Source organism: Thamnophis sirtalis, unplaced genomic scaffold (assembly GCF_051295495.1).
Source record: "Thamnophis sirtalis isolate CommonGarterSnake01/CBP01778 unplaced genomic scaffold, rThaSir2_p1.2 scaffold_12, whole genome shotgun sequence".
NCBI classification, from domain to species: Eukaryota; Metazoa; Chordata; class Lepidosauria; order Squamata; family Natricidae; genus Thamnophis; species Thamnophis sirtalis.
This window is the reverse complement of record NW_028261392.1, coordinates 56690591-56704438: the sequence shown is the minus strand read 5'-3', so window position 1 is coordinate 56704438 and position 13848 is coordinate 56690591. Positions and strand designations below refer to the sequence as shown.

The 13848-nt window shown below is 36.3% G+C and overlaps 2 protein-coding genes across 4 annotated transcripts in view; one reads left to right on the top strand and one right to left on the bottom strand.

Moving 5' to 3' along the window:
* ANKRD45 (ankyrin repeat domain 45) overlaps positions 1-13848 on the top strand; it is a 35841-nt gene that overhangs the window by 11331 nt on the left and 10662 nt on the right. For both annotated transcript variants that reach the window (XM_087726745.1, XM_087726746.1), the window contains exons 4-5: positions 9545-9639; positions 10953-11091. In XM_087726745.1, coding sequence (XP_087582871.1) covers positions 9545-9639; positions 10953-11091 — 234 coding nt within the window. The remainder of the gene's footprint in view (positions 1-9544; positions 9640-10952; positions 11092-13848) is intronic.
* On the bottom strand, positions 3867-9362 carry TEX50 (testis expressed 50). Of its 2 annotated transcripts, none has more exons than XM_087726393.1 (2): positions 6621-7509; positions 3867-4387 (listed from the first exon to the last, which is right to left on the bottom strand). In XM_087726393.1, the coding sequence occupies exons 1-2, from the start codon at positions 6939-6941 to the stop codon at positions 4127-4129; spliced, it is 582 nt and encodes a 193-aa protein (XP_087582519.1). In that variant the 5' UTR covers positions 6942-7509; the 3' UTR covers positions 3867-4126. The 2 variants fall into 2 exon arrangements, 1 of the variants encoding a protein (XP_087582519.1); XR_001314035.2 differs by lacking the exon at positions 6621-7509 and adding an exon at positions 9273-9362 and having other exon boundaries at positions 4271-4387.

Genomic DNA, 13848 nt, shown 5'->3' with positions numbered 1-13848 from the left:
CTCAAAGAGTTTTAAGGCAGCAGGGACTATTGTCCTCTGCCCATGAAGAAGAAATATGTAACGGCATTTGAAGACCTGAGGGCTGATTGCAATATATAATCCAGGTGAGTCTTCCATATACCTTGTGAGTGGAAAACCACCCCCAAGTATTTAAATATCCTAACCTGTTCTAAATTATGTCCTTCTATTTTCCAGGAGTATCGAATACATCTTTTAGCAAAAACTAAAAATGTCAATTTGTCAAAATTAAAGACCAACTTATTCTGTCTGCAGTACCCAATGTTGCGATGATTGCGCTCTTCAGTCAAATGGGCGTTTGTGAGATAATAGCAGCGTCATCGGCATATAAGAGTATCAGGGTTTTACGTTGTGCCAAGTTAGGAGAGTGTGGGTCAGGATTCTGTAAAAGATCGATCAAGTGATTAATGTAAAAGTTAAAGAGGGAGGGGGATAGGATACAACCCTGCCATATTCCTTTTTGTACCCTTATTAGGCCAGATAGAGTCCCTCGAGGGTTATACCTCACTTTCAAGGTGGAATTAGCATACAATTTTTGTATGAGGTAGAGGAGGTGTTTATCAATAGTAGTAATTTCTCCCAGAGAGTATTTCTGGATATTTTAAAGTTCTGCTTAAAATCAAGGAAGGCTACAAAAAGAGAGGATTTTTTTTATATGTGCATTTTTGGATCAGATGGTGCAATACCAAGATATGATCCACTGTTGATCTTCCTTCTCTAAATCCAGCTTGTTCATCTTTGATTAGCCCCCCTGAAATTAGCCAATCCTGAAGTTTATACTTTAGGTGTTTGGCATAGAATTTATTAACAACACTCAGAAGACTAATGGGCCTATAATTGCCTGGATCATTTCTGTTACCCTTTTTGTAGATTGGTATGATGATTGCTAATCCCCAATCTTTTGGCATGCAGCCCGTTTTATCTATCTATATAAAGAGAGATGCTAATAGAGGTGCCCACCAACTGATGTTCTTTTTAATTTATTTCTGGCAGAACACTGTCAGCCCCTACCTGGTGCCTTATTAACCTTAAGGGATTCAATCAGCTGGGATACCTCTTCTGGTATGACAGGGGTCCAGTAAGGAGTTTGGTCCAAACTAATTTGGCTCTCATTGAATTCATAGTCTGGGTCTGTATATAGCTCTCTAAAATGTTCTTCCCAGGCATAAATTATGGGCTTAATTATGATTGTCAGTTGTGGACTACCTGTACAGCCAATAGGATGAGAAGGACAACAAGACAGTGATCTCTTACCTGATTACAAATTAAGAGTGTTCATTCATAGTTGTATGGAAAAAATATGCTTCATTTGATTACAGAGGCCTCCAAACTTTTTCATCTTGTGTGAGAATTGGATTGTCCAACAAGCACATTCTTTTCTTCTAGGCATCTAACATGCACTGAAACTAACAAACCGATGAAAAAGTTTTGTATTTCAAATAAATAAGTAAAAGATCCTCTGCTTTTCATCAGCAGTCTTACCTGTAATCAAATGAAGCATATTTTTTCCATACAACTATGAAAAACTTCCTCTTACTATGTAGGAACCAAAAGTAATAATTTAGCATGCAAACCTTTTAGCTAAATTTGTAATTCCACTTTAATTTTTGAATGAACATTCTTAATTTGTAATCAGGTAAGAGATCACTGGATTTTAAATAATCCTATGGCTTTTGTGCTGTTTTGCAGTCTTGTTGCTCCTTCATATTTATAATAGCTGGAGGTAATCAAAAGATTACATAGGTCAATGAACTCATTCTCTCAAGATGGTGGAGTCTGGTAACACCTTTTCAGCCTAACACATTTTATTAAAAAGTCTGAGCTATAGTTTGTGAAAACTTGTGCTTTTCAATAAAATTTGCTAGTTTGAAAAATTATCAAGATTCCTTCTGATTTTTCTCTAAAGTTGGAAATGCTATCTTTATGCATCAAACCGTAATGCGGTTTGTTTAGTTTTGATTCAGCATATAGTGTGAAACAAACCTTTAATAGTAAAATTAATACAAGAAGATATGATTTCTGGTGTCTCTCTCCTCCATTAACTTTGATCTTGAATCCGTTAGTCACTTCACAGCAGAACCATAATTCTGGCTTTCCAATTTTTGTTACAGTATTTTGAGTGTTATTGATACCGTCATATTTATTAACCTGGATAATAATATAGTTCTTGACTTAGAACTGAAATTGAGCCTGGAATTACAGGCGTAAATCATACCAATGATTAACTGGGTCATCACATGACTGATCCAATTTTACAACATTTTTTTGCAGCAGTTGTTAAGCAAATTCAGTGTCATTAAGAAAAAACCATTGTCTACCATTGTCAGTGTTTTTTTGCAGGAAACTAGAAATAAATGCTGATTTCTGCAAAAAAAAAAGTAAATTATGGTCACAGCACTGTTGAATATTGCAAATGGACATAAATGTGAGCTAGTTGCTGAGCAACCAAAAGATGATCATGTGACCATGTGGGTCATATTTGGTTTTTTTTGGGGGGGAGGTTCCTGTCAGAACTTCAAATATCACTAAGTGATCAGTTGTAAGTCAAGGACTTCCTGTAGCGAGTCATTTCTAATTCTTGATGATTTTGTCATTTTGTGAGAAGTGTCTGTACCTGATCAGTACTCAAAGAAAGGAACATTTCTTATCGAAGTGTCTTCAGAGCCAGAAATGTAACTGATCTTAAATATTATGGATGTTTAGCTAAAACAGGATATGAGGATTTAATGTTAATGGAGGATTTTATAAATAAGTAAATGAAATGCCAGCATGTGGTTATGTATTAAATCTTGGTATATCTTAGGATGAAGGACGTTTAAATAACTATAGTCAAATAAAAGTGGAGGCATGATGATGGTAATATAATAAATATTTGAGTTAAGATATTTGAATTAATATGAATTATATTTGATGACGGTGGAAGAGATGCACAAAAGCCTTTTGTAACCAGCTGATACACTATCTACAGTATGTAAAGAAGGAGGATTTGTATGTTTGTTTTGAAAATAAAAAAAAATTACAAAAAAAAGAAAGAAATATAACTGATCACCATACAAGAGCACTAAAGCCAAGCAGGTAAAACTGTCTTGAGGATGATCAGACGAACAGGTTCAGAGACTAAAGGGTAAAACAAAGGGATCTTTTCCTTTCTTTTGATTTCTGGGCAACTTACAACTTAAAAGAGCCAAGGTGGCGCAGTGGTTAGGGTGCTGCACTGCAGGCCACTTCAGCTGACTGTTATCTGCAGTTCAGCGGTTCAAATCTCACCGACTCAAGGTTGACTCAGCCTTCCATCCTTCCGAGGTCGGTGAAATGAGGATCCAGACTGTGGGGGTGATATGCTGACTCAATTTGCTAAAAATCTGTAAACCGCTTAGAGAGGGCTGAACGTCCTATGAAGCGGTATATAAGTCTAATAAATAAATGAATGAATGAATGAATGAATGAATGAATGAATGAATGAATGAATGAATGAATAAATAAATAAATAAATAAATAAATAAATAAATAAATAAATAAATAAATAAATAAACAAACTTGACTTCTAGCTACTGAATCGCTCAGCCATCTTCTCATTCTTTTAGGATCGCTTGCCTTTTGTCTGTTCTTTGCTGTTTGCTTTGTCTGTTTTTTTCCCTGAGCAGAAATCATATCAAGTTGGGAAGAAAGGATTTTTTCCATCTTTTTCCCCCTGTCACATAGAATTACTATATCTGAAATCCACCGAGCATGAGGAATGCTAAACTGCTAAAATAGCACTTTGCTTCCTGGGGAAAAGGGCGCCTTTTATTAAAGTTCGGTCCCAGTTTTATATAACAAAGATAAGATCATATTGACGACTCACTCCATTATCTACCAAATACAGTCTTTAATTATTGAGATTGTAGATGCAAATCACTTTGGTTTGACTTTAAAAGAACATTTAATAGCCTCTTTGTGTCTTCTTCAGTACAATAGCATCCTGCACAGAATCTAACTCAGCATACCAAGCAACCTAAATTGGAGCTTTGTTACTTCCTTTGCCACCTTATTGGATTGGGAGCAACATTCCAAATATTCAGTAAGAACTGAATATAGGAAGGAAGATTTTTTTTGGGGGGTGTATACATTATATGGTGTCTGCACTGGAGCTATGGTTGTGCAAACAAACTGGAAAAAAATGTTCATCTTCATCATAGTCGTCATTTTTTCTCTTTTTGTGTAATTTACGGTACTTAATTTCTTTTTTGTGCTGATTGGTGACACGCTTCATGTATTTCATCATCTTGGAAGTGTTAGTCACTAATTTGTAGAGCATTTTGTTCGTGTCCTGGCTATAATCTTCGTTCATCTCTGTGACAACTGATACTGCTGTTGTGGGGTTCTCTGACTGTCAAGTGAAAAAAATTGAAAGCATGTTAATGTTGTTTTAAACTTATACACGATAATATAGTGAGACATTAGCATTAAGGTAAAAATTTAAAACTTGTTTCTTATATTAGGAAAGTAATTCAGTGTACTCTGATATCTTTTATTGTTGTACTGAGCATTAATTAAATAAGTTCAGTAATTATCTCTCCATTTATTAATCTGCTTTGAAAATATAGGATTTTTAAAATTAAAAAAATATTAAATAGCAGATGGCTTTGAACAAGAGTTTGACACGTAGATAATAAGTAATGGATGCTTTTCTTGTCATACAAATAAAAGTGCCAAGAAAGGTTCCTTATTCAATTTTGTAAGTATTGGAATTCAAGTTGTTGTCAAATGTTTAGGATCAAAGCTAGTAATAAGACTGCTAATCTTATACAGAGATCCATATTTTAAATTTTGGAAATCACTGTTTACCTTAGAATCTAGATAAACAGACACCGATTATATCCAAAAATCCTACATTCAGAGTTAAATACTTTTAGCCTTGCTTCAGCCACAATGAGAAATTTATATAATTTACTATTATAATTACATTTGTTCTCTGCATGAAAAAGAATGTTATTTAAAATTGTTCAGCATAAAGCTGTACTCTAATATCTCTACATAATATTACATTCCGGTAGCAGACTTTCATTACTATATTCTGCTTGTTACTCCTTCCTTAGATATTATCTTTGCTTTGAATTTTTGCCTAATCACCAAGATTCCCTCTCTCCAATATGTTTCTCGTTGTCTTGAATTGTTTTCATTTTCTGACAAAATAATATCTGTTCCTTGTCTATATTCTTTATTTTTTTATTCTTGTTAGCTTTTATAAAGATAACATCTGAGAGTTGATTTTTTTATGGTGATGCTTTTTTTCTGAGAGCTGAACATTTTTATGTGCCTTTACAACAGAGTTAGATATTTTTACTTATTTACCCTGAATTAAAACTTTTATTGAAAATGTACACAATCTGTCTTGGAGCTTTTTACCTCAGATTGGGCACTATGTATATATATACCATTCAAAATCTAAATTGGACAAAATTTAGTTGAATTTAGAATACAGGTTGGATTTAAGATATTATTATGGTTCATCGCACTATTATTACTACTATTATTTTAAAATTTTATTTGCCACCTGTTTAGCCATGGGGTTATTCTAGGTGGCTTACAATAATAAAAAGGAAAAAAAGGAAAAAGTGTGTAAACAGAAGTAAAATAATAAAACAATGAAGTAAACATTGATAAAGGAACACAGCAAGAATACTTCAATATGATAACCAAAAGATGGATGGATGGAGAGCAGAGAGCAAGGGGGTGGCGGAGTGGCGCCTGCCATCACTCTAGGAGACACCTCCAATGTGGAACTCCCCCATTTGATCTCTTGGCCAACTGGCAGAGCCATGCTTTAAGAGCCAAGGTGGCGCAGTGGTTAAATGCAGCACTGCAGGCTACTGCTAGATCAGCAGGTCAGCGGTTCAAATCTCACCGGCTCAGGGTTGACTCAACCTTCCATCCTTCCGAGGTGGGTAAAATGAGGACCCAGATTGTTGGGGGCAATATGCTGACTCTCTGTAAACCGCTTAGAGAGGCCTGAAAGGCCTATGAAGCAGTATATAAGTCTACTGCTATTGCTATATTGCTATTGCTTTAGAATCTCTTGTAGATTGCGGATAGTGATAATTTTTAAATGCACAACAATATAAATCATATATGGACTAGATTATATCAGATTTTAGCCATTCAAATAATTATTGAAATTACAATTCTTTGAAGGCTAAGACTTCAAGTCTACATTCCCTCCAGATGAATTGGGATATTAACCCCTAGAATTCCATGTAGAAGCAGAGAAATCTGGGAGCTGCTATGAATTGGCAATTATATATTATGCAGAATATACAGTACACACACACACACACACACACACACACACACACACACACACTCTGTACATATGTTGTGGAGAACCAGATATGCGAAAACCAATCCAATAGCATTCTTACTCAATCTGCTTCAGATAATTGGAGGACAGATGTTAGGGGTATGAATCAGATGAAATAATTACATTATCAGCAGACAGCATTATTTTTATTTGATGGGATTCTGAGTTAGGGATAGGGAATGAAAGTTAGAGGTCAGGCAATGGTATAATTGGGGAAGGATGAAGCATCCTCTTCATTGCACAGTCGATATCCAAATCTTACCTTTGTACTTTTTGTCAGTTTCAGTTTGTGGAAAAGGAAGTGTATAGCTAAACCTATAGCTATGACAAGTGCCACTTTGTAACTAGCATGCGCTACTTCTAGGCACCCTTTAGTTAGTCCTATGCCAGAAAAACACTGGAATATACGACATATTGAGTTATGAAAGAGGATAGATTGCTCTTTAGTCACCAATTCCAGATCCTGTGGAGTCATTTCCCAAGCAACTCTTGTCCAGGCTGGTCGTTCACAAAAACCAAGAACATCTTGCATCAAGAAGATTGTCCACAAAAGGAAAATCTGGCAAGAATGAGGCAGAAACATTGTATGCTATTTTCAGACAAAAATGTCGCTATCTAATGGATGTTCCTTGTGTAGGAGCTGCAGCATCTGGCCTTTGAGGTTCATTATGGACTGTCACAAAAGAATCTTACTCAAATAAATCCTTCCATGATAACCAAGCTTCCTGCCTGGGCATTAGAGAGATTTGAATGTGGTAATATTAGCCCATCAGCTGTGAGAAGATTCTGTGATGTCATAAAGGAGTTCCAGATCTTATAGAAAAGTGTTTATGAAGTCAATAAGGACTGAAGGAAAGTGCTTCGTAGTAAAGAAATATAAGGCGAATAATACAAAATGTGTAAAATTGGAAATATCCTATTCTTAAAACAAAATGTACATTTATCAAATTATTAGTTTTAGACATGTCGTGTCCCTCGTCCCTGTAGCACAATGTTATCAACACAGAAAGCACATCATATTATTAATTATATAATCCGTCTCCTGTTGATCCTTGCCTTTCCTTACCCATGTTGGGAATGGGCCTGTCATATTTGTTCCTTTAAAAATGCCATGTTTTCATTTGATATCAGATAAAGAAATCTTTAGTACAGTCAACTTGAAAATGCTGGCTAATTAAAGCCATTCCTAAGAGAAGACGGTAAGGCGTGTCACTTAATAAAAATGCAGTACAGATGCCATGAAAAAAACATCACCCTGCATCTGAAATAGAGAAAATTAATAGAGATATTTGAAAACCTTACTATGTTTTCTACTAACAATTCCCATATTTAAAAATGTGTAAGCATACATAATGTTTTCCCTAATACTGAATAAAGCATTTCTGAAGACCAACCTAGAGTGAATATTTACTAAAAATCATTGACAAATGTCATTTTATTTTTCTAATAAATGGTTGTTTTCGGAGTGTAAGCTGCTTTAATGGTACTGGAAAAAAATAAATTCTATAATATTTTAATATAGAAAGATGTTACGAAAATTATTTAAATGATTATTCTGATTATCTTTCCCAAAGCAGTATGAATATGACTTGAGGTTTTGTTAATTTTGCTGCTTGCATTTTGCTTGCATTATGTTATACAGTGAAGGGAAAAGACATATCTCCATAATTTATACATACCTTGGGGTATTTATAAAGGAGAGAGAGGGGATGAAGAATAGAAATTAAATTATATAGTGTCTTTGCTATCCCATACTTCTTGCTTATTACACTGACCATCAGGAAGTGGGCATTACATGATCACCTTCCTTCTATTTGCTATTCATCAGGTATAAATAATCAGATATTTGATGGGCTTCATGGATTCATTGAAGTCATGGATATTTGGGTTTATAGAGGAAAGGAAGGGTGTATGGAAGCATTAAAAAAAAACCCATGTAACTCTCTGTCCTGAATGCTTAAGAGAAGTAGATTATTTACACATTCTGATAGATTGCCTATGTAGTATATATGTCAGGGTAGTGATTTAAGAGCTGACCAGCTGCTACAATGATGCACTGGTGATGATGGGTACGAGTCAGCAAGTTATCCCTTTAAGAGCATGTATAATAAGAAGAGGTCCTGTTAGGCCGTCCATCTCTTTCCACGTGTGTTCTTCCCTGCTGTAATTTACTGATTATTTGACTTCTGCCTCTAGTATGTGTATAGCAATAGCAATAGCAGTTAGACTTATATACCGCTTCAAAGGGCTTTCAGCCCTCTCTAAGCGGTTTATAGAGTCAGCATATTGCCCCCAACAATCTGGGTCCTCATTTTACCCACCTCGGACGGATGGAAGGCTGAGTCAACCTTGAGCCGGTGAGATATGAACAGCCGAACTGCAGTCAGCTGAAGTAGCCTGCAGTGCTGCATTTAACCAGTGCGCCACATTATACTATGTATAGTATAAATTCTTTTGTAGATTACTATTTATTACAAACCTCTGTTTGCTATTATTGCTCCTGGGTTGTCTCACGTAGTAAAGCTGTGCACACTCTGACATATCATGTCTACAGGGAAACACAGATGAGATTACTGCAAAAGGAAACCTACCATTTTGAAGTTATTATTCAGAAATTTTTTTAAAAAAAAACAGCAGGAAAGACATTGGCTGACACTGCACACACAGTTAGAGACAATTCAAAATGAGAAATTCAGACAAGCAGCAAGAGATGCATGTGCATTCTTGTCAGCTCCTTTTTAAAAAATCAATACGTATTAAATGATAGGAACAGTTTTCATCAAGATTACTGCAGAATGAAGGCAGTTTCACCTTTCAGTTTCTGGCTGTGTTCTCAATACAAATATACCCTCCAACAATTACTTTTTTCCTAGAAACATCTCTTATAATTCAATCTGTAAAATGGATTGCTCACTGGGGGGAAATGAGAAATCTAGATCAGTGTTTCTCAACCTTGGCAACTTGAAGATGTCTGGACTTCAACTCCCAGAATTCCCCAGCCAGCATTTGCTGGCTGGGGAATTCTGGGAGTTGAAGTCCGGACATCTTCAAGTTGCCAAGGTTGAGAAACACTGATCTAGATGATGCACAGACTCTAGTTAATTTCAACTGTGGTAGACTTGCTATCATATAGTATGGCAGCATTTCTTGGATATTCTCATGTTGCTTTATTCTCTTTCTTTTCAGAGGCCAAGCAGAATTTACGCAATTTTATTTCCCAAATCCAGGCAACAATCACTGATCCCGAGAAAGTTCAAGGAAAGCTGAATAAAGAAGATAAGGTATATTATTTAATAATAATTAATTATAGATTTTCTGTATATTAGGGTGAGTTTCAGTTTGGCTAGTTTAATCTAAAGCTGGTCCAAATGAATGGTATGTTTCATATAATTAATTGCTGACTCATGGTTACTGATAACTTCTGATGACCCTATAAAAGTATTACAGGGTCATCAGAAGTTTCATTTCAAATGTCAAACTACTTCTTCAGTCTTTTGCAAGGACAAAGTAGGAAGAAATGTCACATGATATAGGGGACCTTTAGCTAACATTGCCAATTCCAAATATTTTTAAATCAAGTTTTATTGGTGATCATAGGTAACATATATTCTGAACAATTAATTGTTATATATAGCATTTTTGTAAACCACAGATGGCTTTTAAGATACAATAAAAAGGAACAAATTGTAGTAAAATATTATATTGTTTCACACAAATAAAAACAAATAGCCTGGAGCTAGTCAATTATAGTTCAAATATTAATTTCATAGATATTTAAAGTGAATATATGAACAAATGCTTCTTTACATTGGAATAACGCTAGGAAGTTCAGTATTTGATTACCAAATTTTTATATCTGAATTCATGCATGGAAATTTAGAAACATATTTAATAGAATTTTCTAATTATTAACTATTTCCCAAATGTTTCTTTCAAATATATCATATATCATATATCCTAGCCTTTGCTATCTGTCTGACAAAAGAAAGGCAGAGCAAATATGCTAACAATGTCACACTTTTATTTTACTGTGTTTTTGTATTTTGAAATTTCTCAAGAACCCTAATATTTACAAATATTTTAGGATGTAAAATAATTTCCATTCTCTGAAATCATTCAAAAGGTACTACACCTCGTATGCCAGTGGTGGGATTCAGCCAGTTTGCACCTATTCGGGAGAACCGGTTGGTAACTTTCTAAGCAGTTCGGAGAACCGGTTGTTGGAAGAAATCTTGTTTTTCCCCACTTTACAGGGCTAATCCTGTAAGGAAGGCAGGAAGGAAACATTCTGGTGTTGTTTCTAGCCTAATCTTTATTGCCCTGCTTACAGAAACTGCCTCTCCAGTTAACCCTTATTACCATTGTAACAACTAAGGCGAAGTGCCCGTCGACCTGAGTGACATTGATTTGGCCATGCCCACATGATCACATGACCACTGAGCCCCGCCTACCCAGCTGGTCATTAGGGCAGAGAACTGGTTGGTAAATTATTTGAATCCCACCACTGTTGTATGCCTACATTTTGGTTAGATTATCTCTAGTGGTGGTTGCTAAAAAGCTGTTTTTTGCTGATACTGGTTTATTCTTTGTGTAGACTACTTCCCTCAAGGCCTGTCAAGCCAAGTTGGACTGGCTTGAAAATACAAAAGAGCCTAATACACAAGACTTTATTGATCAGAAGCAGCAGTTGGAGGACATAATGCTTCCTATCTTCACAAAATTGGCTGCACCACGTGAGTATTTCTAAGCTTACTTTTGGATAAAAGAATTCTCACATTTTTAATTACTATTTTATTTTCAGGAAGTGTTTTCTGCTGTCCCAGGCTAGGTGTTTAATCTTTGCATAATCCGGAATAAATTTCTACCTGCCAATTTGTTAAGTTTACTGAAAACCTCACTCCTTCCAATTCATTCTAGGATTTCCAATGCCCCATCAAATGACAAATCTATACTAGTATTTGCTTGATTTTTTGAAGAGTAGAATGATTGATGAGCCAAGGTGGCGCAGTGGTTAAATGCAGCACTGCAGGCTACTGCTAGATCAGCATGTCAGCGGTTCAAATCTCACCGGCTCAGGGTTGACTCAGCCTTCCATCCTTCCGAGGTGGGTAAAATGAGGACCCAGATTGTTGGGGGCAATATGCTGACTCTCTGTAAACCGCTTAGAGAGGCCTGAAAGGCCTATGAAGCGGTATATAAGTCTACTGCTATTGCTATTGCTATTGCTATTACCAACCACAACTGGATCCAGTCACTCTATCACTAATCAAAACATTATGTAACCACGGTGAATTGTTGGACTTGTCTTTCCCACTGTAGTTAAACTGATCATTGTAGGTTGTTAAGGGAGACATAATGTGACCATAACTTATCATTTCACTTTCCATTTGCTTGTTAGAAAGCATCCACATTTCGATCACATGACAACAGAGATGGTACAATGGTCATAGGTGCAAGGAATGGCCATACATTTATTTTGCCTGTGCCAAAGTACTTGAAACAGTTGCTAAAGAGACCTGTTGACAGGTTTTTCTGATCTTTGGTTTTTGCCAAACAGGCCTTCAGAAATTACTGGCAAAGAACTCTAATTTGCTTCATCATTGTTCCAGAAGTCTGGCCTTTGTCTAGATCTACAGCAAACTTTATACTTGCCCTGATATTCTTTCTGGACAGCAAAGATTTCTTCCTGATACACCCCCTATGTTAGATCTAATTTACACCATATCTTCCCAATGGTAGACTCATGCACTTTGACATCAGTAGTAAAGAGAGTTATCTGTAGATCTTGCAATGAAATTCTGGAGTTCTTAGAGACTTCTTTTAGCCTGGGCAAGTTGGCAGTTGTTTGAAATCTTTCACCCTTGAAGTTGATTTTTTGAAGAGTAGAATGATTGATGAACCATTGTTTAGCAATATTTTTAAACCCCTTCCCAGATTCTGAAGGCTTCAGAGAGCTCTTCTCAATTTAGGCATGGTGATACCATACCCTTCAAAAACAAAGAGAAAATCAAACTAAATGTTTGAGGTTTCAATAGCACTAGCACTTAAAGCTTATATACTGCTTCATAGAGCTTTACAGCTCACTCTAAGAGGTTTACAGGATTAGCATATTGCCCACAACAATCGGGATTCTCATTTTACCGACCTTAGAAGATTGCAAAGCTGAGTCAACCTTGAGCTGGTCCGAATCAAACTCCTGGAATGAGCAGTGAGTTAGCCTGCAGTACTACATTTTAACCACTGCGCCACCATGACTCTTCAGAACTCGAAGGTTTGAATATGGACAACTGTATTAAAGAAATTGTATTTCTTAAGGAGAAATTCTAAATCTAAATAGGAGCTATCAAATTGGTTTCTGTGAATCAAAGTATTTCACTTATTCCACACAAAAACTCTTTGATCACCAAATAATTGAAATGTCATGCATTAGATTTCTACTCACATAAAGAATTTTGTACTTTGTAGTAAGGCAAAATAATTTCTGTCCCCCTAGGTTTGTTTCAGAATACCGTATATACTCAAGTATAAGCCGAGTTTTTCAGCCCACTTTTTTGGGCTGAAAAAAGCCGCCTCAGCTTATACTCGAGTCAGTGAAAAATTTGCCCGAAATGGAGGAGAAAAAGGGGCGGGGCCATGCCACTGGGTGACGCTCGTGAATGGCCCAGCGCCCCTGTGAGTTTCCCCTCCTTCTGTGTCAGTTTGCCGCGCAGCGCGCACCGCACCATCCCCCCTCCTCACGTTCTAATGTAATGCAGGGCTGTCTTATGATTCCCCTTCCTCCCCCTCCTGCCGCTCTGCAACGATGTCCCACCTCCTCCTTGTTATGGCAAGCAGCCACATAACGATGTCCCAGAGCTAGTTTACTGTTTTTCTTTGAAATAAATATTCAAAAACATTATTGGTATCTATTTTTATTTTTGAAATTTACCGGTAGCTGCTGCATTTCCCACCCTAGGCTTATACTCGAGTCAATAACTTTTCCAGTTTTTTGTGGTAAAATTAGGTGCCTCGGCTTATATTCGGGCCGGCCTATACTTGAGTATATACGGTAATTACATGGATTTACAAGTAGTTTCCAACTCTACAGTATACATTCCACTATTCTCAAATTCCACAAAATATCAGGATTGTAATAAAGAAATGCCTCCTTCAAATATACATGTGTATATTGCAAAGCTGATTGTGGTAAATATGTGTATTTTCCCTCATGTGCAAGAAGTGTTTTATTTATGTGGAACTCTTAAAATTACAAAATACTATCTCCTCTTCTCAAGTTGATAAAAAAATGTGGCAATGCAACAATCACCCCCACCACAGGCATTGGCCTTAAGTCAATGTGCCACTGCTTGTCACCAAACCTTACCTAGCTTTTATTAATCACAGTACCCTCCAAGCTGACAAGCACAAATCTTCATTACTAATCCTCCTGAAACATTAATCCACTCACTGCCACTCCAGGCTGCTTATCCCAGCCGCATCCACCAAGAGTT

Coding starts and splice junctions, on each gene's coding strand:
- TEX50 (XM_087726393.1), bottom strand. CDS start 6,941: ATGTTTCTGCCTCATTCTTGCCAGATTTTCCTTTTGTGGACAATCTTC. Junction 4,388..6,620: donor AACTGACAAAAAGTACAAAG/GTAAGATTTGGA, acceptor TTCACTTGACAG/TCAGAGAACCCCACAACAGC.